The sequence below is a fragment of the Lycorma delicatula genome, chromosome 6 (assembly GCF_047948215.1).
Source record: "Lycorma delicatula isolate Av1 chromosome 6, ASM4794821v1, whole genome shotgun sequence".
In the NCBI taxonomy this organism is placed as follows: Eukaryota; Metazoa; Arthropoda; class Insecta; order Hemiptera; family Fulgoridae; genus Lycorma; species Lycorma delicatula.
The window spans coordinates 149191684-149218829 of NC_134460.1; the positions used below are offsets into that span (position 1 = coordinate 149191684).

A 27146-nucleotide genomic window follows, 5' to 3' on the forward strand; every position below is an offset into this window, starting at 1 on the left:
GATACTACTTCCACTAGCATTTCGAGTCAATTTGTGACATTTTCTTTTCAATTTATTTACAAATGCCTACCATATGGGAAGACCCCAAATGCATCAGTCATTCTCTGTCTATCCCTGTAAAAAAAAAATCCTAAATGATTGTGTTTATCATTTACAGCATCTTAAGGACAATATGATGCACTGAAGAGTAGGCAATGTAACCATAATTCAAATGGGACCTAACTAGATAATAATAAACATACATGATTGGTGGTTGGCTCCCCACTTGGTGTTGCTAAAGACTCATAGCATATCTAGATTTTTTAAACATCTCATATTTAATTGTTTTATATGTTTGACTTTGTTTTTTACCTATTTTTTGGTAAAAAGCTAACCTAAAAATTTAACATGAGGAGAGATAGCAGTCGGCTCTACATTGAGAACTTGTGGGACAAAAGGATCTCGCAGGCAAGAAAAGACTACACTTTTGTTTTTTAGGTGAGAAAACAAAATCTGGCGACCCTGGACCATGCTTCAAGGCAAGATATAGTATTCTGTAGTAGCTGATATATATGTAGAAAAATCATCAACAAATACAAAACATGAAACAAGTGGCTGCAGACATTTAGTAATACTGTTGATGGCTATAATAAAAAAGGCACTTAATACACTTCCCGGAGGCACTCCATTCTCAAAGATGATCCTATTCATCATAGAATCTCCAACACAAACACAGAAAGTTCAGCCATTTAAGAAACTTCTAATAAAGGCAAGCATATTGCCCACGACTTCTGATTCTTTAAGTGTGTTAAGAATATCATGTTGCTAGGCCGTGTGGTATACCTTCTTGATGTCAAAGAAAATAGTGACGAGTTGATGATGGAGCAGGAAAGCATTTTGGATAGCTTCTTCCAGTGATACCAGATGGTCAATGGAAGTTTGTCCTTGGCAGAATATTCTGGAGATATCAAGGCATATTTCTCTAAATACCATGTAAGCCTACAGTTCACCATTCTCTCTATCACTTTGCACAAAATGCTTGACAAGGAGATATGGCGGTAGTCTGAGAAGCATATTTTGCCTCCAGTTTTAAGTACTGTATGACAATGGCTACAACCAGATGGATGGTAAGACTTGGGTGGAGAACAACTCATAAATACACAACAGGTGATGTAATGCCGAATTGGGAAGGTCTGAGAACATATTGAGACAAAAGTTGTCAGGTCCAGGGGAGATCTCATGTGAGTTTTTTTAATGCATGTGATAACTCATTGAATGTAAAGGGAGCATTTAATTCAATGAGCGAATCACCAGCTTTTAGTGATATTATTTCCATCTGTATCTTATATCTGAAATTTGTTAGTATATGATGATATTAGGGATACCGAACAAAAACAGTCTTCCAGTTTCATTGTGACCGCAGAAGATAACTTGAGAAGTTTCTCCTTCATGAATAAATCTGAGGGTAGACTGTTTCTGAGATCTGCAAATTGCACGAAGCTTCTACACATTAAACGTGGGAGTAGTACATGAGATTGTGTGTATGCAATTCTTCCAAGAATTTCTCCTTTGTCTATGAATACACCATACATATCATTCTAGCTGTATGATACAAATTCACATGTTCATTTGTAGATCTGCAGTTAAATTTACACAGTACCTGCGGTCAATCCTATTTTGGCAATCATCATTTCACCAGGGAATGGAGGGATATCTTGATCTATGTGGAATGTATACTAGCATTCTTGAGCACCAAGGAGGTAAAAGAGGTAAGTTGATGTAGGGTGTTAACACTATCGTCATCCTGTGATGGGAAGGCTTTATGGTAACCGTTCCAATTTGCTCTTTCAACAGTCCATCTCAGTGGTCTTTTGTTCACCACATCATTGGCACCAAAAGCAATAATAATTAGTTTATGTTCACTGCCAACAGACCAATTAAGATGAGGGAGTAACCTCGATAGTATAAGGAGAGATCGATTGTTGGACAAAGTACCAGTCAGTGATGACATAAATGTGCACGAGCCATTATTCAGCAGACACAGAGGTCCAAGTCTTGTCTCGCTCTAATTCTACCGGTAGTAAACCAATGCCTTTGTTTACCACTTTATAAAATACTTTTTTAGTGCCTTTTGATGCTTTTTCTTTAATGTAAGATCATAATGCTCTAGCAGCTCCTTCAGTTATACTTCTTAACAGTCCACCACCTCGTTTTAAACTTCATTAACTTATCCTTACGGTTCCAGTTACTGACAACACGTTTTAATATACTCGTCCTTCCCATGTTGGTGAGAGACTGAACTTTTTATGATCGTCCACCGACATACCTCAGATTCGTATTTGGATGAGGAACAACTTTGTTTTGATCTGTGATTGGTGGGGGTAAGTTGTATTTTTAGTTGGATCTATTATTAGTAGACTTAACCTCATTATTAGTCAGATCCTTCCCCTTATTGTTATTGTACGATTGTTTATTGCTTGGTACCCTAGCATTGTCTAAACATTGCATAAAGGCATTTCGATCAATTTTTTGAAATTTAGCATCCTCAAAATATTGCATTATAAGTCTGTAGTATCTGCTTAGATATTCCACAACATAGCCCTTCGTAGTTAGGTGCAATAAATCTACCAGTACGCTAGCATTGATAACATTTTCTTTAGCAAATACTGAGATCTGGATCTGAGAGAGCATTAAAGGATTTGAATGGGAGAAAGACTCCTGGGATAAACAGGATACCTGCAGAATAAATTATACAAGCTGGTTTGTAATATTTATGAAAAAGGGGAAGTTCCGTCAGACTTCAAAAAGAGTGTTATTATCATGAAACCAAAGAAAGCAGGGGCAGATAATGTGAAGAATACAGAACGATTAGCATAACTACTCGTGCATAAAAAAATTTAACTAGAATTCTGAACAGAAGAATTGAGAGAAAAATGGAAGAAATGTTAAGAGAAGACTAATTTGATTTTAGGAAAAGTGTAGGAACAAGGAAATTAATTTTAGCATTCAGATTGATAATAAAAGGAAGATTACAAAAAAAACCAACATACATGACATTTATAGACTTAGAAAAGGCATTTGATAACATAAACTGGAATAGAATGTTCAGCATTTTAAAAAATTTAGGGTTCAAGTATAGAGATAGATAATTATTATTGCAACAGTAATAATGAAAGAGCATAAGAAAGATGCAGTAATAAGAAAGAGAGTCAGACAAGGATGTTCGCTATCCCTGTTATGTTTTAATATTTACAAAGAACTAGCAGTTAATGATCTTAAAAAAAACAGTTTGGACCTGGAGTAACAATACAAGGTGAAAAGATAAAGATGCTACGATTTGCTGATGATATGCACTGAGTGTAAAAAAAGGATTTGAAAAAAACTATGGAGGTAGAAGGATTTTGTTATTTGAAAAATGAATTACTAAAGACAGACAAAGCAAGAGCAATAAAAATCAGAATAGCACAGGTGAAATGAGCTTTCAATCAGAACTATAATTTGCTTACATCAAAAATTAATTTAAATGTCAGGATAGCATTTTTGAAAGAATAAGTTTAGAGTGTAGCTTCATATGGAAGTGAAACTTGGATGATCAGAGTACCTGAGAAGAAAAAATTAGAAGCTTTTCAAAAACACGGTGCTATAAGAGAATGTTAAAAATCAGATGGGTGGGTAATGTGACAAATAAAAAGGAGTAGTAGCAAATTTATGAAAAAAGAAGCATCTGGAAAAATATAGCTAAAAGAAGAGACAGACTTATAGATCACATCTTAAGACATCCTGGAATAGTTGCTTTGATATTGAAGAGACAGGTAGATGGGAAACATTGTACAGGCAGGCAATGTTTGGAATATGTAAAACAAATTGTTAGGGATGTAAGATGTCGGGGATATACCACAATTAAACAACTAGCACTAGGCAGGGAATCCTGGAAAGCTGCATCAAACCAGTCAAATGACTGAAGACAAACAAAATTATGTTGCTTGTTATGTTTAATGATTAACTTTTATTTTTTCAATTATACTATTAGATAAAGGGGACACGGATTTCTGTTTGTTCGGGATGAACAAAAAACTACTCAATCAATCCCTACCAAATTTGTACTCATATTTCTTGGCATAACAGAAGGTTTTTAGAAATATTTCATCTTGGAAAAAAATTTATATGCATATAATGATGTAGTAATGGAGATTTGCCAGTTGAACTACAAACATGTGATGAATTGAATTAATGAACTGAGTCTCTAACACTGTGTGAGCTGGGTTTAAACCTGAACGATTCAAATGAATAATATTACAAAAATAATTTAAAAAATTTACATTAAATAAAATAAAAAAATTCTGTTTAATAAAAATGGGCTTCCTGTGGAGACTGTATGTGAGGCTAGAGCAGTGAGGTGTGCAAGCACCTTGTGGAAGATTAAACTGATCATCATCAACTGGTAACAAATGGGTGCTCCTGGTAAGTTGTTTTGGGTGGTGCAGTGGGGCTGCCCTTATAATATCCCTGCAAACAACTGTCTGATTTTTAAACAGGGTATTTGTTAGTAAGTTAAAGACTAACTTTGCATTCATCAGGTACATCCTCCATCTAACAGATCATGGTTGTTTGGAAATGTTACATCTTCGCAACCAATCTTCCTGTTTTCAAAATTCAAATAGGGTATTTGCAACCAACACAGCCACCCATTATTACTGTATGTGCGACTGGCTGCACCTGCCTTCGTTACTAGACAATAAAATGTAAATTAAAAATAATTGACCATAACTGAAAATGCAAGTAACCATACAGCTGCAACGGGGAACTAGTATTTTTATTAAGTAAGACATACATACATGCAGCATATTTAAAAACTTTAGAAATAGTTTTACAATATGTAGAGGAACATAAAAACATTACTCACTGTCAGGAACATAAACAACTGCAGTCATCTTAATGAAAATTTTGTGCTTATTTCAGATTTGTTTTCAAAATTTTCTTGCGGTTCATACATTTGACGCTGCAAAAAGATAACTCGTAACAATAAAAACTGCTTGCGAGTGTAATAAGTAATAGTAATAGTCTATAATTAGAAACTGAATCTATGTTAAACTAGTATTTACAACTTAAGTGCTAATACATTAAACAATTGATTTTTCATTGTTGATGCTTTTGAGGTGGTGATGCAGAAGGTGTGTCTACTACTTGCACCTGAATTTCAGCAGCTGCTATTGATGGTTCTCTGGTTTCAATTAGAGGTAGACCCAGAATCAGGGCATAAAATACCTCTACAATCTTCATCACAATACCGATGAATTTTATCAAAATGATGAAATCATTTTCTTTTTACTGTTGAGGGAAGGCTCCAAGGAAGTTCACTGAGACTCAGTCTCTGTGTGTTTTACACAAGATTTTACTAACTTCTTTGTGCAAACTATTCCTTTGCTTTCATAAGAAAAACAGATCAAACTGCTTCATGTTTTTTTATAATTTCCCACTATATTTTTTTATAATTTCTAGTATAAGGCAGTCTTAAATTCTATCTTCACTTTCACTTCTTATGATTACAGGTTGGTTTAAACAGACAGGGTGGAATTTAATATATAATTTCTGCTAGCTGTGCCAGAAAATTGGTCTTTCCTTTATGATCTTATCTTCACCTTCGTGTAAATCATATGAGTGAAGTTAAGGTCTCTTTTGTGTCTGCTGTATGGGGCCACTTAAATAACATTTTATGTGATCTAACATTGTAATACATGAAATAAATAAGACAAGTTTATACGTTAATGTGATTATTAATTAAAAAAATTATGGAAATAAAAAAATTTTTATTTTTATTTAAAGGTACAGTGGTGTACAATAACAAACAACAGATAACTGAAATTTCATGGCAGATTTTTTTGTAATACATATAAATAAATAAATATATATATAAATATTTGAAAATAAAAGTTTACACACATATTTAAAGAAAATCTAATTTTCAGTTACCAAGTTTATACTTTTCTATTTAATTAGAATTTTAGCATATTTTAATTCAATCATGGCTGTATTACATAAATACTATTTCAGTATTAATATAAACAATCCATTAAAATATGCAGATAAGGTGCTAGTTGTAATTTATTAAATTTATTTTAATGCATATTATAAGAAACAGCATTTTTTTTCATTAATGAATTAAAATATACAAGTATAATATTATTTTTTGTTACTATTTGATTTCATATATATTTTATTATTTATTATTACTTCTATAAAAGTTACAGTTAGTAATAGCGATTGACATAAGCATTCTCTCATTGGTTTATCTTGAATAAAGTAATTATCCCTGCAACTCTCTTTAATATAAAATGTCATACAGTATTCAGGAAAATTTCCATCAAACATTTCTTCTACCATTTTCTGTGGCGATACTCTTTCTGTTCCGATTAATGTTTTGAAATAACGAGTCGGTAAAAAGCTTCTAAGAAAATAAACACGATTTCTTGTAGAATATGATGATATATCTAAAAAGAAAAAAGGTTTTATTAGCTATTGTAAGGTGTACAAATCATAAACGATCGATGCCTAACAGCACCTAACAAAATAGATCTGTTTATGAGATGCAGTAACACTTTTAATTGCACTGAAAGCAATATATTTTTTCATGAAAAAATATTATCTATAAAAATATAATAAATATTTTTCATGAAAATAATTATTTGGTTATATCGTAAATTATAGTAATACCTTAAAAGAACCTGTTCTACCATAAATTAATGAAAAAAATTGTTATAAATGAGACTCCAGAAACATTTTTTTTTATAGTTAGTAAAATATTCAAGCCAAATTTAAGTGTTAAAAGGCAATTAGTGATCCAAATTAGATTCTAGCTATAAAATTAGCAGGAAGTTCTGGTAAGAAGGCCCAAGCATTCATCTTAAGTAACTTGTTCATTAAAACTTGTTTTTATTTAAGAGGACCCGAATAAACAATTTTTGTTTAAACCTGAATAACTTAAAAATGACCAAATATCACTTCTATTAATAAAGAAAATTATTCTAATTAAATAATGTAGATAAAATGAATCAAATTTACAATCATTAATCGCCTGTAAGGCACTTGTGGAATCCGAGCAAACAAGAACAGGTCAAAATTTAGGGCTAATTATATGTAAGGCCTTATTAGTGCCATACAGTTCTGCAACAAAAAATGCTGGTAATACTGGGAAGACCAAATATGTATGTTCTGTTGCTAACCACGATTCCAGACACCCTGTTGTCTGTGAGATTCATTGTGTCACTTCATAAATGAATCACTGTAATACAACAGTGAGCTACTCACTGTTGGATCCGGAGCCATATTGTGATTTCAGGCAACGAGCGCGGTGACGGGTGTGGCAAAGGAGGCATGTTTCCAGGCTCTTTTCACTGGTCGTGTCGCTTTGAATGATCTTGTAAAGATCATGGTTTTGTAAAGAGTTTGGTGTGTGATGAGTGGCAAAGTGAGTAGAATGCTAATATTAACAAAAAGTTTCATCAAATCAAGAAAACAGTGTCATCCTGGAGAAATAACCGTCAAAATAACTGTCGTTTGTGAATAGGACGCGCTATGCTTACTCATGGATATCTGATGACACAAACAGATGCAACTATTTGTGTGCACGATGCAACTGCCAACTAACAGTGCATCACATCCTTGGGGATTGTATTTGATATGCAGCATTGCATCACAAGTCTAATGCAAAATATTCTAGGGGATAATAAAATGTTGCTACCTTATGCTTTATGGTTTCTTACGCATCCATTTATATTCAAGTATTTGAATTAGTGTGTTTCAGCTATTCATACCATTTGCCATAAAGCAGATTTCACCCAGAAAACCCAAAAAAAGGGGCGTCCTCACATTTTTGTCAATATAGTATGGATTCAAATTCAGTATGTCAGGAGTTTTTTCAAATCTTGATGTTTCCCTCTCTAACCAAAAAGACAATTATATCATTAGAAAATTTGAATGAAATTTGGCATGATGATTTCTGTATATGGGGCACTGAAGCTATTTAATTTTAGTCATTATTAGTTAAAGGGGAGAGGAGATACAGACCTTATGGTTTCTGTAACTCAAAATTTTAGGGTAGGTAAATCGTTTTTACATAATTTAATGTCCCTTAGGTAGCTACGATACAATTCTGATGATATTTGGTGATAAAAAAAAAATTTAGCCATTCAGTTGTGTTTGACCCTTGGTGATTCTGTAGGTGTTTTGATGTTTTTGCCATTGGAATTTTCCTTGCAGGTTTTATGGGTAGTTTGTCATTTGCCTTCCCAATGTGGTTAATTGAAACCCAACCACCAAAGAACACCAGTATCCACAGCCTAGTATTCTAATCCATATAAAGGCCTTTACAAGGACTCGAACCTTGGAGCTCTTTACTTCAAAAATCAGCTGATTTTGCAATGATCAGTCACCACTAGAGTAACCTGGTGGGTTAGTATATTTGGTAATAAGTGGTTGGTCTAGTGGTGAATGCTTCTTCGCAAATCAGCTGATTTGGAAGTCGAGAGTTCTAGCATTCAAGTCCTAGTAAAGTCAGTTATTTTTATGCGGATTTGAATATTAAATCGTGGATACCGGAGTTCTTTGGTGGTTGGGTCTCAATTAACCATACATCTCAGGAATGGTTGAACTGAGACTGTACAAGACTACACTTCATTTATACTCATACATATCATCCTCATTTATCCTCTGAAGTAATATCTGAACAGTAATTGCCAGAGGCTAAACAGGAAAAGAAAGTAAAAGGTGGATAATAAATCAATAAACCTGTTTAATTATTTTCTTGTTATCTTTAGACGACATAAAAAGATTTTCAATTTTATTTTATGACTTCTGAATATGAGTCATTGATAATATTTAATTTTGGCTAGAATTGATAAACAAAAATGGAGGACATAGTCACCATGGGTCTCGTATCTCAAAATTTTACTCAAAGAATAACTTTTTTCATATTTCTTTACTTACATCCACCTAATTTTCCTCCTAAGTAGTGGCTTGTCAAGGACATAGCTCTCCCTTTGATGGCTCTTTATTATTTTATTTTGTTTCACTGATAATTAAAAGTCAATATATGATGAATACAATACTTGATGATATACAGTTATTTAATTTATTTTTATACGACTGCCCACTAAGTTGTGAAATGTATTTAGTATAATGTTTGTATGTGTGTATCTTTGATTGTTTGTTCCACCATAGCAGCTCACTGGCTGAACCGATTTAGATGTATGATCCCATATTGGAATCCTTACGTTACTGAGAGTGTTAATAGGCTACATAAACATCTGTATGTATGTAGTAGCGAAAATTTGTCGGTTGAAGTACAAACTTTAATGAACTGTGAACCTCTCACTGTGTGAGCTGGATTTGAATCAATTGAATGAATATTACTAAAAAAATAATAGAATTAACATTAAATTAAAAAATAATAATAATATTAAATAAGTATAAAAAATGTTTGTTTAATAAATATATCTATTTAATAATAATGGGTTTCCTGTGGAGGACTGTGTGTGAGGCTAGAGTGGTGAGATGATGCAAGCACCTCATGTGAGGCTAGACCAATCATACCATCAACTGGTAACAAATGGGGTGCCCCTGGGGCACTTTTTTGGAAGATGCAATGGGATGCTCTTATAATATCTCCGCAGACAATTGTCTGATTTTCAAAATTCAAACTGAGTATTTGTTAGTAGGTTAAAGGCTAATTTTGCATGTGTAAGGTACACTCTTGATCTTCTGATTTTAAAAATTCAAACAGGGTATTTGCTAGTGTAATACAAAATCACGATGTAACCAAACCAGAACAAAAAAGCAATAATTGTCAGCAATGTTTTTTTTTAGCAAAGGTGTTTTTTAATATTTATCTCTAGTTCACTTTCATTTTGTGAATTTATAAATAATACTAATGTAACTTTTTAAATTTTAATCTTAATTTCCTGAACGAAAAATGATTTATTTTATAAAAATTATGTATTTGAAACTTTAATTATACATTATAAACTTATAAGTAATTACATATTTTAAACTTTGCAGATATCTTTTAAAAATGTTTATAAATATATCCAATCTTTTTCCAGTTATCAGATGAGTTATGCACAACTTTGAGAGTTCAAATACATCCCTGAACTTTCTGATTTTTATCAAAAACAAATAATAATTAATAAAATTGAAATAACTGTTACAAATCTCAAAACCAATTAACTGAAATTTTGATTTTTTTTTAGCTTGAAGCAGTATAATAATTAACTTGATTTTTTATATAATTTTTGAACAACAATCGTACACATATGATGATTGAAAAATATATGTAATACTGAAAAATTGAACTTGTTGATAAATACATTTTTGTGACAGAGGTATAGTTCCATTTATATTTACCTTGTTTAAAATGTTAATAGTCAGTTCCTAACATAAAAATATACTTATTTTTTATAGATAAAAATATATTTATTAACCTGATAGATTCCTGTCATCTGATCGATCACTGTTAAGCAAGGCAAGAAATACTGCGGTGGTGTGAGCAGCTCTCACATGCTGAAAAAGACTAGTTTGGGCGCTTAAAATACTCCAATTTGTATTTTCCATTAAATAAATATCACTCTCAGGAATACTTTTTTTTGTTAAAACAACCTATTATTTTAGATACAAAATAATAATTATTAGATTACTATGTTAATAATGTTACATGAATTTATAAGAAATGGCTTTTTTGTTTTTATTTAATAATTAATAGACTCAAAATACGTAGAATTAAATACCAAATTGAAATGTTTGCTCAAAATATAACATTTTTTTTAGTTAGATTAATCATAAATTACCTAAGTCCTATGAACTAAATGTTTAGATTAAAACAAGTGCTGATTTCTTTACAGCTCCAATCAAACTATCGCAAGTGTACAAGTTAAAACATGTAAATTGTATAATTAATATTATTTGAAATTGTCCCTCTCTCTAATCATCTTTACCCGCTAATTACATAGAATGAATCTTTTTTTTATTCAAATTAATATATTAAATTATTAACGTACAAGTAAATAAGTAGAAACCTATGTCGACAACAGATTCTAGCAACTTCCTAAAACAGCATAATCATTCTTAAAAATAAAACTACATGCCAGGCTTATAAGAGAAAGTGAGGAGTGAAGTGTTTCACTACTTATGAAGGAATTTGTCTATAGAATTACTTGAACAAGTAGAAATTACATTAAAGAGCACTACATAAAATGTATGAGAAGAAATTCTGAGCACCTAAATAAAAAGAAATCTTCTATTAAATTCATAGTAAGCCATGTGAAATTTATTTACATTTAAAACATCCCACAGTTTTGAATTAACATCTTTAATATTCAAACAATAAACAGAAAAAAAACCTTTTCTTATAAATAAAATAAGTTTTAAATTTTAGTTCTAACAGATCTATAGTAATTATATTTTATAAAATGATTAGAAAAAATGTTTCAAGTTATTTAAAAATATTTACTTGAATTTTTCAACAAGCAAATCAAATTGTCATTTTTATATCAGTTTCTTCTTTTTGTAGTATCAATCCTAGGATGATTTGCAGCAGTCTTTCTCCTCCAGGCAGTTCTACCTTGTGTTAATATCGTTTTTTCCATATATGTTTTATACCAAAAGCTGTAGTCAGTTCAATATACTCTAGTCTTGGTCTGTCACATTGTCTCACCACTACTTTAAAAAGCTCTGTAAACGTGGGGCACTTCAATGATCCCTTGTAACACTTCTTCATTGGCTATCTCCTTCACATAATTTTATACCGGTTTAAGAACCCTAAAATACTGTGATATTATTATTATTTTATTATCTTAGTTACAGTAAGTTCAAATAAAACTAATAATAATAATAAGTTGGATATTATTTCATTAAGTTTTCACACATGGCACCGTTGGTAAAATATAATTATTATAAATATAATATTAAAAACAGCTTACCAATACGTTATATTATATGTAATATATTTCATAAGCTTATACCATATTCAGTATGCTTATAATATATTGGTAAGCTGTTTTTAATATTATATTTATATTATTTTATTCTTTACAACTTTAACAGCAGAAATAAAATATTTACTTTCTTTTTCTCCTTGAACTCAATAAAGTAGAATAAAAAAAGTCGTAAAATTTACAAATTTTTATGAATATAAATATTATCTTCTTCAATCAAATCACACTCTATTTCTGTTGAATGACAGGTTGAAACAATCATTTACTATAAATAGGATTCTTTCTAATTGTAGGCATCTTTACATTTTATAAAAAAAAGTTTTTATTTCATTGGTGTTTCAATAAACCTGAATAAACTATTGAATAAAGAGATCTCGCACAAAGAATTCGTCTGATAGTTTTACGATAAAAAATTCTATACGCTATTATTATAAATGTAATTATCAGTATAAGTATTTTGCATTACAAGTATAAAAAACATGAAGAAACTCTAAAAATTAATTACAGTTTCTAAAATTGTTAATTTTTTTTTATAGTGATGCAGAGGTCATGTAAGTAATATTAATCACTTACACTTCATTTACATTTATACATATCATCCTCTGAAGTAATACCTTACAGTGATTTTGTAGACTGAACAGAAAAAAGAAAGTAATATTAATCAAAGTTTCTGTTATCTGGTTTTTTTATTTATATAAAACTATGTCTCATATAAGATAAATCTATGACTTGTATAACTTTTACTCACATAAGAACTTAACTTATGACATTTTTTTTTTATGGATTGCAGTATTCCTAAGAATGCTTTCTGCAATACCTTGTTAAATAAATATTAATATAGTTTGAATTATTAAAAAAATGTTGATGTTAATGGGGTTCATGAATAAACGAAGGCAAAGACTACAGAGGGTCAATAGAAGGCATGATAACGAACTTCGTACCTATTGGTGGGACAAGCTCAGAAGAATTTGGCAGGATCTGAAGTATGAGATCTCCAGGAACAAGGGAACTTCTAGATTCCCTCAAGGAGGATATCTGATGATACGGATACAAAATTGTTAACAAAATATTTTGTTGCAATCTTTTTGTCCTCAACAGGGCTACTCTATTAAGTTACAAAGACTCTCTTTCCTCGATTCAGTAAGATGAACCTCAAGAAAACAGCTGCCATTTATATCCCACTAGTCACCACAGAAGAGCTTGTGGTGACCAGTTGTAATATCAAACATGGTTTGATCCTCTGTGGTGCGCACTTGATGCTTTCAACTATAAAATCATCTGGGAATTGATTCCAGTCCTGAAATTCTGCCTAAGTTGTGCTCCTCAGGAAGGGGAAGCAAGACAGCGACCCAGAATCCTTAGGCCTATCTGCTGGCTCATATATTTGAATATTCTTTTCGAGAAAATGTTGGTTAACAGGCTTAAGGTGGAGACAACAGGAAGTTTAGCAACCTCTAGTTTGACTTTCACAAATGCAAATTAATTAGATGCCATATCTAGAGTTATGAACACCATCTGCGAGGCCAGATTGGGCTCATGGCACAAGCGTTTGATACTACTGTGTCTCAGGCCTGCAGGAAATCAAGCTTCATCCTCACCAATAAATGTTCAAAATCTTGATCATTAAAGCAGGCTTCAACCAGTTTCTTCATATTTAGTACAACTTTCCGACGAACTATTGCATTTATATTATAGATGCTGTTTTCTATAATTTGTCTAAATTCATCCAAAGTCTGCAGACTGTTCTTGAAAACAGTACCTTTTAGATGACCCATACTTAAAAATCTGGCATTGAGAAACTTGGGGACCATAAAGAGTTATCATCATCAAAAAATTTATGCAACAACTCCATAGTTGAATCGGATGTAAGGCAAGTAGCACGCTCTAACTAGCAGTTTTGCTCTTCAGTTTTAATGGAGGCTACACGATTTGTAGCAATTTATGAATAACATCCTGCAATTAATGTTTCTGTGAAAATATTGGATCCGACCACAGTTTGTTGCAAATCTGCACACCAAACACAACGCTTCATATTCTATTATTTTGGCTGTTAATGAATTTGGAAGGATGAAATCATACTTCATCTGAATAAAAACCATTTTCTCAATGAGCTGTGCAAACAACCTCAAATAAAATATTTAAACCATCTACAGCATTGAAGTTCTCTAAGTTCTACTGCTTGAATTCAATATGGGAGAACTTAAATTTTTTGTAGCCTAATGAACAGCTCTGATCAAAAAGTCAGTTGAGAAAGTTACTTTCCTGAAAAATGTAAAAACAACTGATGTCATGCAGACTATCCCTTTGTAACACCGATGGACAACCACTATGTTTACAATCAAGGGACATTCATTTCCTGTTTCATGAAATCTAGACCGTGAATAAAAATAAGTCTATTTATTCGGTAATGCACTCTTAGGAAATTAGACGATCAAACATTCTGACATTCAAGATAGCAATGATTAAATAATGTTGCACAATAAATTTACGCTATGCTTGTGAAAATTACATGCTTGTTGTACTGCTGCAAAACTACTGACATAGACAAGGAGGTGTCAAGTGAAACATTTTGCCAGGAATTCTGTAAAAAAAAATAAACTTACAACTGAGGACTGGCATCTGTTTTTGACTGGATGACTTAATGAATGAACTGTATAATATAGTTCTTTTGCCTGTCTATCGCAGTCGGTGGTACTTTTAATGGTGTCTGATATTAAAGCTCTTAGGAGCAGGATATTTGATTTGTATTGTATTATTTAATTAATTTGATGGTTTTGGCTAATATATATTGCACATTGTTTACAAACAGTTTTGTGGATTTTATGTACTTATATAAAATCTGCAAAGTTTCGTTATTTGGTGAATGGCTAAAATGATTCCATCTTTATTTTAAATAGTGTGTAACTGTTCAATGAATCTGCGGTAGAAAGTGAATCTAAACTATCTTTTTTTCTTTTTCTGTTTGGCCTCTGGAATCACCATAAGGTATTACTTCAGAGGATATATATGAATGTAAATTAAGTGTGTAGTCTTGTACAGACTCTCAAGTCGACTATTCCTGAGATGTGTGGTTAATTTAAACCCAACCAACAAAGAACACCAGTATCCATGATCTAGTATTCAAATCCATACAAAAGTAAATCCCTTTACTAGGGTTACCTTAGAACTCTCAACTTCGAAATCAGCTAATTTGCAGTTACTGCCCGCTAAACTGCTAGACTAACCCGGTGAGTGCATCTAAACTACCAACTCTAATAATTGGTGCAATCTCCTTAGTCATTGTTGGAATGTGATCTGATGTATTTTTTGTTTGTTTTGAAAGCAGCATAGCAATCATTTTGCTGAAAACTAATGATTTTATATTATGTTGTTTGATGTACATTAACATTATGTATTTTCTATAACAAAATAAATCTTCTATTTTTTATTGTTCTGTATTTAATGTAACATACTCTCTATTGGGGGAATGAATTCATGTTAAATTATAATTGCTGCTATCAATTGAGTTTAGTGTGTTAATTAGAAAACCAAAATTGTGTAAAATAAAATTCATGTTTTTGTTACGGTTACGTGTCAGTTTTGGAGTATTTTTACAGTATAAGCATTCTAACTTGTCTGATTTAGATGCGGTGAATTTTAGTAATTGAATAATTTACAATAATTATATTTTGCAGTAAACTGTACGTTGTGTGTAGTATTTTACTGATGATGACTTTTTTATAAGTATAGTGGATATCATTCATACAGTGTTTTAGTATATTTCATCCAATAGGCTAAAAACTAGTGAATTTATTGCTAATCTCTGATAGGTTAGAGTAGTAGTTATTCTTTATTTTTTCTCTTCTGTGCTAATCTTTTAATCTTAATATATTTAATCCTACATCCCAGATTTTATTTTCTCTACAGTCTATGTCTTGTACACAGAATTTCATTACATCCTTGGTACCCATATTATTTTATAAACTATTAATATTTTATCTATAGGCTCCTCATGCCTAAAAATCGTTGAACAGTTTTTTTTTAGTAATATCTAGATATGAACCTGTTTTAATCAGATTTTATCTTCAAAACATTCTCATTTAGACGGTCTGTATTCCAATTCTTTGTTCAGTTTGCAACTAAATTTTGGTGTACCACTGGGCACAGTTGTCCATAATTTAATTTCAAAAACTCTACCTAACCCATTGCCTGTCTGGTACCTTTCCATATCCTTTGGTCTCCATATGATTTTTAAAAAGATGTTTACTATTAATAGTACACACTAATGTAAAATTATGAAAGTCTACTTCTTGTTTATATATTTTTACCTAGACCATACTCCTCAATTAAATTTTCTCTTCTCCCGTTATGACATTCAAGTCTTGTATTATTACAAATTACCATCTTCTTTTGCATATTTATTAAGTTATATTATTCATACATTCTCTCTACCTTTTAATCTCTACTGATAAGGAAACCAGGTATACAAATCTGTACTATTTCCATAGTCTCAGGCTTTCAATCTATCCTGATTAAAATAATTCTCTCATTTTCTTGATTATATTAACACTCTCTTTGTCCCACATTTTTCTTCATTACTATTTTTCATTCTGCTGCATTAACATTCTTCACAGTATTAAACTTCCTGATGAAAAGTTCTGCTTAAATTTCAATGTCTTATCTTTTCATATCTGCGTAGCTTATCTATCTTAGCTTAGGTATCTGCTTAGCTTTCTATCTTACCTCTTAGTACACCCATATAATACAGTATATATAAAAATATATACAAGATATTTATAAAACCAGTTTCATGAATTAAGGGGATGGTCCCCCACCCATATTGAAATAAAGAAAAACTTTATATCAGTATATATGTCCAAAAAGATTAGTTTACCAAATAGCCACCATTTTATATTTTTAACATAAAAATTTCTTTTGAATGGCTAATCATATCGAGCTGAAATTTTGTATACTGCTAGAGTGCCTAGAGATTTACTTGCATTATAATAATAATGAACTGATTTCTAAATCCATTTCAAAATGGTGGCCATGTAAACTTTTTAATTTTTAATATCTTTACAATCGTTGGTTTATTTAAATGTAATGTTGTTACAAAAAGACGTTAAGCGTTTTATGATGAAGAAAATGACACCTTATTTATTTAAAACTGTTCATAAACAACAAAGTTACGACAAAAATTCTTGAAGTAAGTCACACTAGATTAAAAAACCAGTTTTCATTTCCTCCTGAATAAAATTAAATAACTCTGTATGATCTCAATTGTAATAATTTTTTAAGTGTTATCATATAATTAATTATAATGATTTAATAATATTGAAATATTGCAAAAAAAGAAAATATTATAATAATGAATAATATTATTATTGAAAAATAATTTGCATTAAAACAGATGTTGTGATAACAAGTCATTGTTATAAATGTAAATAAAGATTAATACCTAGTTTGTCTTTTGCTACTGACCAAGTGAATAGTTTGATCTGTGCTGTACTAGTTAATTAATTATTTTTCTTTACTATTATCTTATTCACCATGGAAGGTAATGTGAACCATATTTACAGGCTATATAAATATTTACCAACTTAGAAATGGCTGATGTGCATTTAATGTACGGTCTCGCGTATTACAATACCCTTGAGGTGAGACGGCTGTATCAGGAAAACTTCCCCAATCAAGTTTTATCTCCTCACACAGTGTTTTCACCCATTCATAGAAGGCTCCGAGACACAGGAAGCTTAAAACCTGAAAAACGTGGTATAAATGACCACATTCAACATGTACACCCAAATTCCAGAAGGATATATTAAATAAAATATCTAACTATCTTGGTAAAAGATTAGAGAGCTGGCCTTGGAGTTTGATGTTAGTAATGCAACAGTTTGGAAAGTTTTAAATGAGCAGTAACTTCATGCATCTCACTATCAGCGAGTACAAACTATTTTACCTCATGATTATACTAACTGTGTTGGGCTATGCCAATGAGTTATCTAAAAATGTACTAATCCAAATTTTTTGAAACATATTTTCTTCATTGATGAAGCCAAATTTACTAGATCAACCACTCCTAACATCCACAACATTCTGAACAGCTACTGCAATTTCTTTTATTAATGTTTTATTATCTGATATGATAATTTATTGTTAAATTTTAAGTTTGTTTAATAACTAGTGTCTGTTCATTAAACGAAACATGTTTATTTATTATAAATGTTATTTATTATTATAGTTCCATGATTTCAATAATACTTTATTTTATTGTAATATTTTCAATGATATTAAATTATTATAATTTATTACATAATAAAATTATTACAGCTGAGATCATGTCAGTTTAGTTTTGAACGTGAAGTGTGTATCTGGTGCCTTTATTTAAATTTTTAAAAGCGTAGTTTCATTGAAAATAATAATAATTGAGGTTTTGGTTTTTTAGTATGTGATCAAACAGTGCAACTGTTTTTTTTTCCAATTAGATTCTTATGCAAAATGGATAAATGTGTGAAAAATCGAACTGAGCCATCTATACCCAGTGAATTGATTGGTAAAAAGGCAAGATTGTACAATGACAGTTATTTAAATTATGGTTTTATTTCATTGGCTGGAAAGCCACAGTGCACTGCTTGTTTTCAAGTACTCTTCGATGAAAGCATGAAGCCATCAAAATTGATTTGACGCTTGGAAACTAAACATCCAGATCGTAAAAGCAAACCCTTGGAGTTTTTCAAAAGAAAATTACATACTTTGAGAAATCAACAAGCTTCTATTTGTAAATCATGCCATACTGATAAAAGTACACTGAAGCATCTTATCTCATAGTATTAAGAGTAGGTAACATGTCCAAACCTCAAACTGCCTGCTAGAATTGAGATGGTCAGTATTTTAATAAAGAACAGTGGATCTCCAAAAAATTAAAAGATTGTCTTAAACCAAGGGCAGAATGGACACAGATTCCTTCACAGATATGCTCTTACCACAAAATAATATGCTGGTAAATTTCAAACAAACTGTTTTTAAGCTGTAAAATTGGTAAATTTTATTATAAGTTGACGTACAGAATAGGCTGTTTGCTACACTATTGATGAAATGGGCGAAAAGAAAAATAAATCTCTTTTTCTTCCATACAGAAGTGAGATGGTTATTGCAGGAGAAAGTGTTAACCTAGTTATTGGAATTGTAAGATGAATTAATAATATTTTTCCAGGATAAACAAATGCCATTCTCAATGTTTTTACAGAATAATGAGTACATGTTGCTGTTGACTTACTTAGCTGATATATTTTTTCACATTTAAATGACTTGAATGTGAATTTACAAGGATGTGAAAAAAATTCTGTTAATAAGAGACAAAGTTTGTGCTTTCATTAAGAAGCTTGATATTTGGATTATTTGCCTTCAAAGCAAACATTTTGATATGTTTCCATTCTCTTCCGATTATATTGAGAAAAAATTGGATGAAGAAGACACTATTAATCACCACAGTTTGGATAACACGAAGATGCATTTTCATTTGCTAAAAATTCAATTCATGGAGTATTTCCTGGAGGATAAAAATGATTTTTCGAAAAAGATGGGTACTGAATCCATTTAGTGAAAATGTTGCTGCAGCTGCTAAGTTACCATTTGAAATTCAGGACTAACTCATCGAAACATTTGCCAATAAAACGTTATGACTACAATTCACATCTGAAGATTCAGATATGTTTTGGCTTGGCTTGGCTTGTCAAAGTGAATATGGAAATTTAGTCACAGAAGCATTGAAAATATTAATCTCATTCGCCACATCTTACCTCTGTGAAAAGGGTTTTTCGTCTGTGATTGTGCTAAAAACCAAATGCAGGAACTGTCTTTTATCATTTAAATGAAAAACAAACGCAACCATCTAATTAATTTATTTTCTTTACATGGGTACTTATAAATGTAAGTAAAATGTTTACAATAAATGATTTCATTATTGTTTATGTGTAAAGTTGTAGGCTAATTTTGCGACCCCCCCCCCCCTTTCATATCACCACAACTTTCACAGGGGTTGGAACCCCAGGTTGAGAAATGGTACCTTAATATAAAGAAAAATTTCATGGAGCAACTTTTTTAACTTAATTTATGTAAATTTTTAATGCAACTTTGCAAGTTATGTATTCTTAAAAGAGAACTCTTTACTTTTTAAAAGTTAGTCTTTTAATGATATTAAACTATTAGTAGTGTCTTTTTATTACAAAATATAACAAAAATATCTAGTAATTATGTTCTTCTTGCTATTAATACATCATCTGATCGTGTAAAATAATTCCCTGAGTTTTTCTATCACAATACATTTCAACTAAGAATGTGTATTTCATCGACTATTAATAATTGAACAAACTTTATGAACCAAATACATCAATGCTATAATAAAATAACCTTTACAATAAATTAAATTTAAAATATTAATTTAAATGAAACGTTTTTAAAGAAAATACAGTAACAGTAAACATTATAACGAAAAATCAAGCGAAGAGTACAGATAATCGACCTGCATTTCTGATGTCGAAGTTTATGTTTTAATGAGAATGAAACATTAAAGAGGATTGTATGATCATAAGTAAATTAAAGTATGCAGAGCTGTAGTTACAACTATAAAATATGATACTAGTTTTACTCTTCAACTACTTACAAATTCATATAGATTATGCAGACTCTTTAAATCGGTTACATTATTAAAGTTAGTCTGCATCCAGTCTGTAACTGTATTGGTCGCTAAATCAAATCTTGCCCAACTGATATAGAAATATCCAATTTGTATTCCTGTGATCGATTTGATTTGCTAATAAAACAAAAGAAAATTATTTACTTTCAGTTACAACATACTGTTTTGTTAAATGTAAAAGAAAAAGAAAATTTAAATTACAGATTTGTTAGAGGATATAATAAGAATCAGTTAAAAGAAAATAATTTTGGGGCATTATTATAAGCGAAAAAATGTTTCTGAGTATATATGTTTGAAAAATGCTTTATTTTTTGAACAGAAATCCATATATCTAGAAACTATTGATTTTTATTTTTAAATTTGAGACTTATATTACACACATAATTTAACACTTTTTATTAAATTAATAAATTTTGTTTTTAAAATGTTCAAAGTAAAACAATTTTAAATTTTGAATCATTAAAAAATCTCAGTAACAAGTATTATCGACAGATAGATCTTAAAACAAATTTAGACATAATTGTAACACAAGAAATGTAAAAGTACATTTTTTAAGTCTGTTAAACACCTTTTGATAAATTAATTCTAGAGTCAGAATTGATGGATAGATAACCTAAGACATAAATAAATTTGATAATTATGTTGACCAATAAAAGAAGCAAATGAGAAAAAAGTTAAAATTTGATTCCAATTAAGAATAAAATAAACTTAAAAAATAAAAGTGACTTAAATTTCACTATCGATGCCTAATTAAAAACATTTATCAACAGATTGCTCACATGAATTGATTTCAGAAAAGCAAATTTTTAAAAAAGAACTGAAAAATTATAGTTGCTTTTTTTAGTGAATTTTTTCTTAGTCAGTTTAATTATTTATTTTAATTAAGAATGTTTATTTTACTTTACATGTTTTAGTTTTATTTTAATAAAATATAGAAAAGCTATAAAAAACAATATACGAAAAAAGCTGTTTGCAAGAGAAAGTTGTCTTGATAAAGATAAAAACAAATTAATAATGCTACTGTGGGTGAGCTGATCCCCCCCCTGATCCCTGTGTGTGAGCTTATTATTTTAATACATGTATTCAACTCTAGTTTATGTTATACATAATAAGTAAATAAATTTAAATTTTATTTAATTAAAAGGCTTATCAGTTATGAATTACTTTGGATACAAGATTTTTAAATAGTCTCTTAAGTCAGTACTATCCGCAGAAAGAATCTGATTGGACGCTGAACTACCCACTAACTAATATTGGTATTTACTACTTTGGTAGATTTCATATTGCAGATAAATTAATATATTTCCTTTGTTGAAGTTAATTTTATTCATTTACTGGTTTTTATTGTCTTCTATGTCAAGTGCTTTTACATAGATCTCAGTTTCCTCAGAATGAATATTTTTATAAATAAATAAATAATTAATTAATTATATTATAAATAATTAAGTTATATTAGAAATTATAAGTGTCTCATCTTACTTCCCGTCAAATATACAAACAGATGACAAAAAAACTTTTTAAAAGTTTTTTATAAATAATCTTATATAAAAAACTGATTAAAAAAAAAATATAAAATCTGTTTATTTTTAGAGTTCTACTGAGCTGATTTTTGAGATTTCTGTGCTGTTCAAAACATTTTCTCGATTAAATTTTTCAGAAATTCTTAAAACACGTTTTTTCTTGCAAAACCGTCCTAATTATTTAATCCTTAAAGATTCTAAAATAGAACAGATTTTGATAGATTTTTCTGACCCAAAAAATTAGGTTTTTTTAAAAAAGCGACGAACTTTGAATAGCTAATAACAAACAGTTTTCTGTCCCTACTTATAAAAAATATATGTAAAAAAACCTTTCAAAATATATTACTGATTTGTACGAAAACCAAAGTCGCATACCAAGAAAAAAAAACTTTAAAACAACAAATAACTGAAAAATCAAATAGAAACTATAAAAATAGAACACAGAAACATGCAAAAAGGATGCATGTCCCTTTTCCTGGATGGATTATCATCCTGCAAATGCTTTCATATTTTGCATTTTAATGAAATAATTTGCCAAAACTAGTTTTTTACAGCCTGATATATTCTTTTATGTGATGGACTTCATTGCTAATTATGTATAATAATACAGAAAAAAGTAGTTTATGTAAAAACATGAAAATAATTGTTACAAAATCAATCTTTTTTTTTTTTCATGTATGTATTGAACATGTAATGAATTACATGTTAATTTAATGAGACTTTAAATGCAATAATCACAAAAATTATTATTATTATTAAGTTTTCTTAATTATATTCACTAAAATAAGATGAAAAACAAAAAACATACCTTAAAAAACTTTGATACTAATTGTATATTAACTTATTATAAAAACTAATTAATTATCCATCATCAGAGGTATTTTTAAAACAAATATTTTATTATTAAATAATATTTATAATTTTTTTAATCTTTAATTTGAAATTATAATTAAGATGAAAGATCGTCTAAAAACACGCTAATGTTACATTAGTACTGATTAAAGAAACTTTATGTATGTTTGTTTTTTAACATTTATTTAAACTATTTGAAGTATTTTTAGGTATTCAAATAATAATAGGTATACAAATTGTTTATCACTGGTGAAACACTAAAAAAAGAGGTATAATATAATAAACTTTGATTTAATTATACAGTATAATATGGTGAAAAAGGTTTAATTGTATTATATTGAGAATTTGATTAATTTAACTTTCCACAATCATAGTTTCAGTCTACATTGGATGGGTGATTAAATATTTAATCCTTTTTGTTACTTAGTATACAGTTAAAAAATACAACAAAACATGAAATATTTACCTACCTGCTTTTGAGCTTCATGTAGGGGAGGTATAAGTATACCAGACTTAACTTTTGGAGCAGCCTTTTTGTTACCATTAGATCCTTTATCTTGAATAAGAATACCATTACATAAGTTTTTTAATGTGTAAGGCCCTATTCCGTTCAAGTCAAGAACCTGATTAAGATTTTGAAATTCTTTGTTATCTTTCAAAAATGATTGAATAGATTTAAGTTGTTTTGCACCGATTTTTATTCTGAATAAATAAAAATACATCATTAGTTTAAATTTAACGAACAATTAAAAAATTAATATTATAAATCTACTTGGTACCTAGATACCATTGCGATGCGGAATCTGGATGGTGAATATGAAAAAATGGAGTATAATTTTTGCATTAGTAATCATAATACAGAAGCCCCTGAATAATCCGAACCCTGGGTAATCCAAACTCAATACGACAAAATGCAAAAAAGTTAATTTTACATTTGGTATTTTCCAAATCTACAAGAAGCTGTAAGTTTGCTGTGTGTTTATTACACCCCTATCTACATTGATTTTTTGACTAGGTTTTTTACTGTTGATGACTATGTTTATTTATAGCACAGTTCAGTAACAAATTACTCCCTCTCTAGAATCTGTTTCGCATTACATATAGTAGCAGATAAAAATGTTTATCTTGTTCCAATGTAACTCCAGTAGTTGATGTATCTTCTGTTAATCAGTTTGATGAGCGATTATTTTTCGTTTGAATTGAGCGTTTTGTTTTAATAAAATTAAAAATTCTTATTGTGCAGTACACAACACTGGTAAATCAACTATCAGTGATATAAAAATAAAATAAAGAAAAAATTCTGTCGTACTTGTCATCAACTATATCAGGGCCTAGCAAACAGCAAACACTGAAATTAATTTGTTGACTTGGCAGTAAATGAGGAAACTGAGTTTTTACTGGAAAGAATCATGTCATACTCCAATCTCCAGAGAAATCATAAAATTTAAGGCAACATTTTTTCAAACTGAACTTTGCCCATATACAGAATTTAAAGCCAACAATGGCTGGTTGGAAGGATTTAAAAAAAGTTATGAGATAAGAGGTCTATCGATTACTAGAGAAAAACTTTCTTCCAATCCTAGTGTTGTTGAGCTATTTCAAAATAAACTTCTCAAAAAAACTGAAGAACTGTAACTGACAGAAGAACATATTTATAACACGGATAAAAGTGGTTTGCTGTGGCAAGTCCTGCCTCATAAAACATTCACTCATCGAGCTGAAGTTTTTGCTCCATGATGAAAAATATCAAAGGGGAAATTACATTTATGCCTTACACTAACATTTCTGGTAATCATAAATTGTAGCTTTAAATAATAGGTAAAGCTACAAATCCAAGGGCGTTCAAACATTTTTTTATAGCCAGTCAAATACAGAAATCAGGTAAATACTTGGAATGTTAACAAATTTTATAATTAGTTTCAAGGCGTTTTTGTACCATCTGTGAAAAATTACCTGAAATCCATAAATTTGGAAGAGAAAGCTCTGTTGTTAACAGACAATTGTCCATAACACCTGGATGTAGAACATTTGACTAGTGAAGGTGGAAAAATAACCACTGTGTTCTTGCCACCAAATTGCACAGCCATTTTACAACGAATGCACCAAAACATGATCCAGTCGATAAAAATTAAATACAGAAAAGACCTTCTTTTCCAAGTAATTTCTCAAAATGATGACATAGTATTTTAAAATAAATTAATCTGAAAAATGTTGTGATTTCTCTTGCTACTGCTTGGGATTCCACTGAGAAGGCTTTAGTTTGAGCATCATGGAAAAAAACTGTTACCTTCTATAATTAAAGATAATGAAATAGTAGGCACTAATCTAAGTAAACAAATAGAAATTGTGGTAGAAGTGACTAGAACTGTTAACCTTGAACCAGAAATAATAGAAGATATTATGAACTGGATTAACATAGACGCAAAGAATGTTTCCAATTTAAATTGTATGATGACATTATTGAAGCGGTATGAAAATGTTGAAAATGATGATGAAACTGAAGTAGGAGCGAAGAGAGTAAAGCATGAAGAAGCAGTAAAATGATTTAACACTTGTATTCAGTGGCTTTCATTGGCTCAAATTCAAAAAGACGCAGTAGAAAAATCATTAACCTCAATAAAACATACAAAAACCACTGACTTTTTAAAGAATCAATAATAAAATACATTTTTAGAATGTAAATATTAATACAGTAATAAAAGCATTATTTGTATACTAAAAGAAAGAGTTTTAGTTAGCACTTATTTTGATTTCCAGAACTTGCCTTGATACCTTATCCTGTACCTTTAAGTTGAACCCTCAATAATCCAAATTTTTATAATCTGAACAGCTACAAATTTTTATTAGTCCGGATTACCCAGGGAATTCTATATTTATTTCATTAAAAAATTCAGTTTTAACATTGCAATCCATGAAAAATTGATAAAGTGAATGGTCCATATTTTAGACCTGTCTAAATTTTTGAAATGAACTCCATATCTGAATTACTTATAGGACATCTATATACAGCTTAAATTAAATAATAATTTTGCTTACATAATCATAATGTTAATATTAATTAACTTGCTCCATTTTTTTCTACGGAGCACTGTACTAACAAAATTTTTAATAGTTACAAATATAGAAAATATATTTATATTCTTAATTTGTAATAGATTTAAGTAATTAAACAATATATTATTGTTTGGGTGGAATACACCACTTCATTAAAGTGCATTACATTTTGGTCATAAAATTCTCCTTCTTACATCAATATATTGCTGCTACAAAAAGATCACAGCCGATGTTAGACTTTACTTATTCAAAATCAAGCAAGTATGGTGGCCTATTGGCTTTTAGTTAGCAAGCATTTATGATGAAAATATAGGAAAGTACTAATTTGAAATTACAATTACTAGAGTGTAAAACATTAATCTCTCTATTTCAAAGCTTTTGGTTTTAATCCAATTAATAGTTTGATTACATCAATTAATCTACGGCTTGTAGTTTTCACCTGCAATGGGGCAGAAAAAATAATGTAATCCAAACTGGTTTAATATATTCTTAACCATAAAATATATACATAATTGTTTATTTTTTGTAAAAGACATGTACTTACTGAGGGGTTGAGTTAGAAAAAGTATTCAAAACGTTCAGGACATGTTCTTGTTGTTCTTCTGAATATTGCCCTAATACCAGATTGTTTGTTTTATCTCTTGCTGAGCTAGAAAAGTAAAATGCTGGAGTGTTTTTCTGTAAATAATACAAATGGGACTAAGTTATTAAATTACAATAATTTGGTACCTTCTTCAATAAAATAAAATAACTTTAAAATTATTTTTACTAAAGACCGTAAGTAGTTGACCAACTTACAGGAAAAAGGCTAATAATACGTGAACTGAATCGAACAAGTTTAATGAACATACTAATTATTTTAGTTAATTAAATTTGATTCTAGGTTATAAACACCGTAAACATAACATGCTGCACTCTACAGTTCACTTTAAACATTTCACTTTGCCACAAACACGTGTAGATAGCGAAATCTGTATTACGAAACGATTATGTTAAAACCGCTATTAGTTTGGAATCTCAAACTGGAAAAAAGAATTTTGATTAAGCTTAAGTTTTTTTAATAATCGTTGACAAGTGAAA

At 29.9% G+C, this 27146-nt stretch overlaps 1 protein-coding gene across 3 annotated transcripts; it reads right to left on the reverse strand.

Annotated features, from left to right (window-relative positions):
- Positions 1 to 5766: 5766 nt before the first annotated feature.
- On the reverse strand, positions 5767 to 27018 carry LOC142326365 (transcription elongation factor, mitochondrial). 3 transcript variants are annotated; one of them, XM_075368809.1, is made up of 6 exons: positions 26865 to 27017; positions 26611 to 26744; positions 23483 to 23714; positions 20608 to 20757; positions 10455 to 10629; positions 5767 to 6467 (listed from the first exon to the last, which is right to left on the reverse strand). In XM_075368809.1, exons 1-6 carry the CDS (start codon positions 26913 to 26915, stop codon positions 6160 to 6162), a joined length of 1050 nt encoding a protein of 349 aa, XP_075224924.1. In that variant the 5' UTR covers positions 26916 to 27017; the 3' UTR covers positions 5767 to 6159. The 3 variants fall into 3 exon arrangements, with proteins under 3 accessions (XP_075224924.1, XP_075224926.1, XP_075224927.1); XM_075368812.1 differs by lacking the exon at positions 5767 to 6467 and adding an exon at positions 17539 to 17702 and having other exon boundaries at positions 10486 to 10629; positions 26865 to 27018; XM_075368811.1 differs by lacking the exon at positions 20608 to 20757 and having other exon boundaries at positions 26865 to 27018.
- Between the last annotated feature and the right edge of the window lie 128 nt (positions 27019 to 27146).

Coding starts and splice junctions, on each gene's coding strand:
- LOC142326365 (XM_075368809.1), bottom strand. CDS start 26,915: ATGTTCATTAAACTTGTTCGATTCAGTTCACGTATTATTAGCCTTTTT. Junction 26,745..26,864: donor GTATTATTAGCCTTTTTCCT/GTAAGTTGGTCA, acceptor TATTATTTACAG/AAAAACACTCCAGCATTTTA. Junction 23,715..26,610: donor TTTTCTAACTCAACCCCTCA/GTAAGTACATGT, acceptor TTATTTATTCAG/AATAAAAATCGGTGCAAAAC.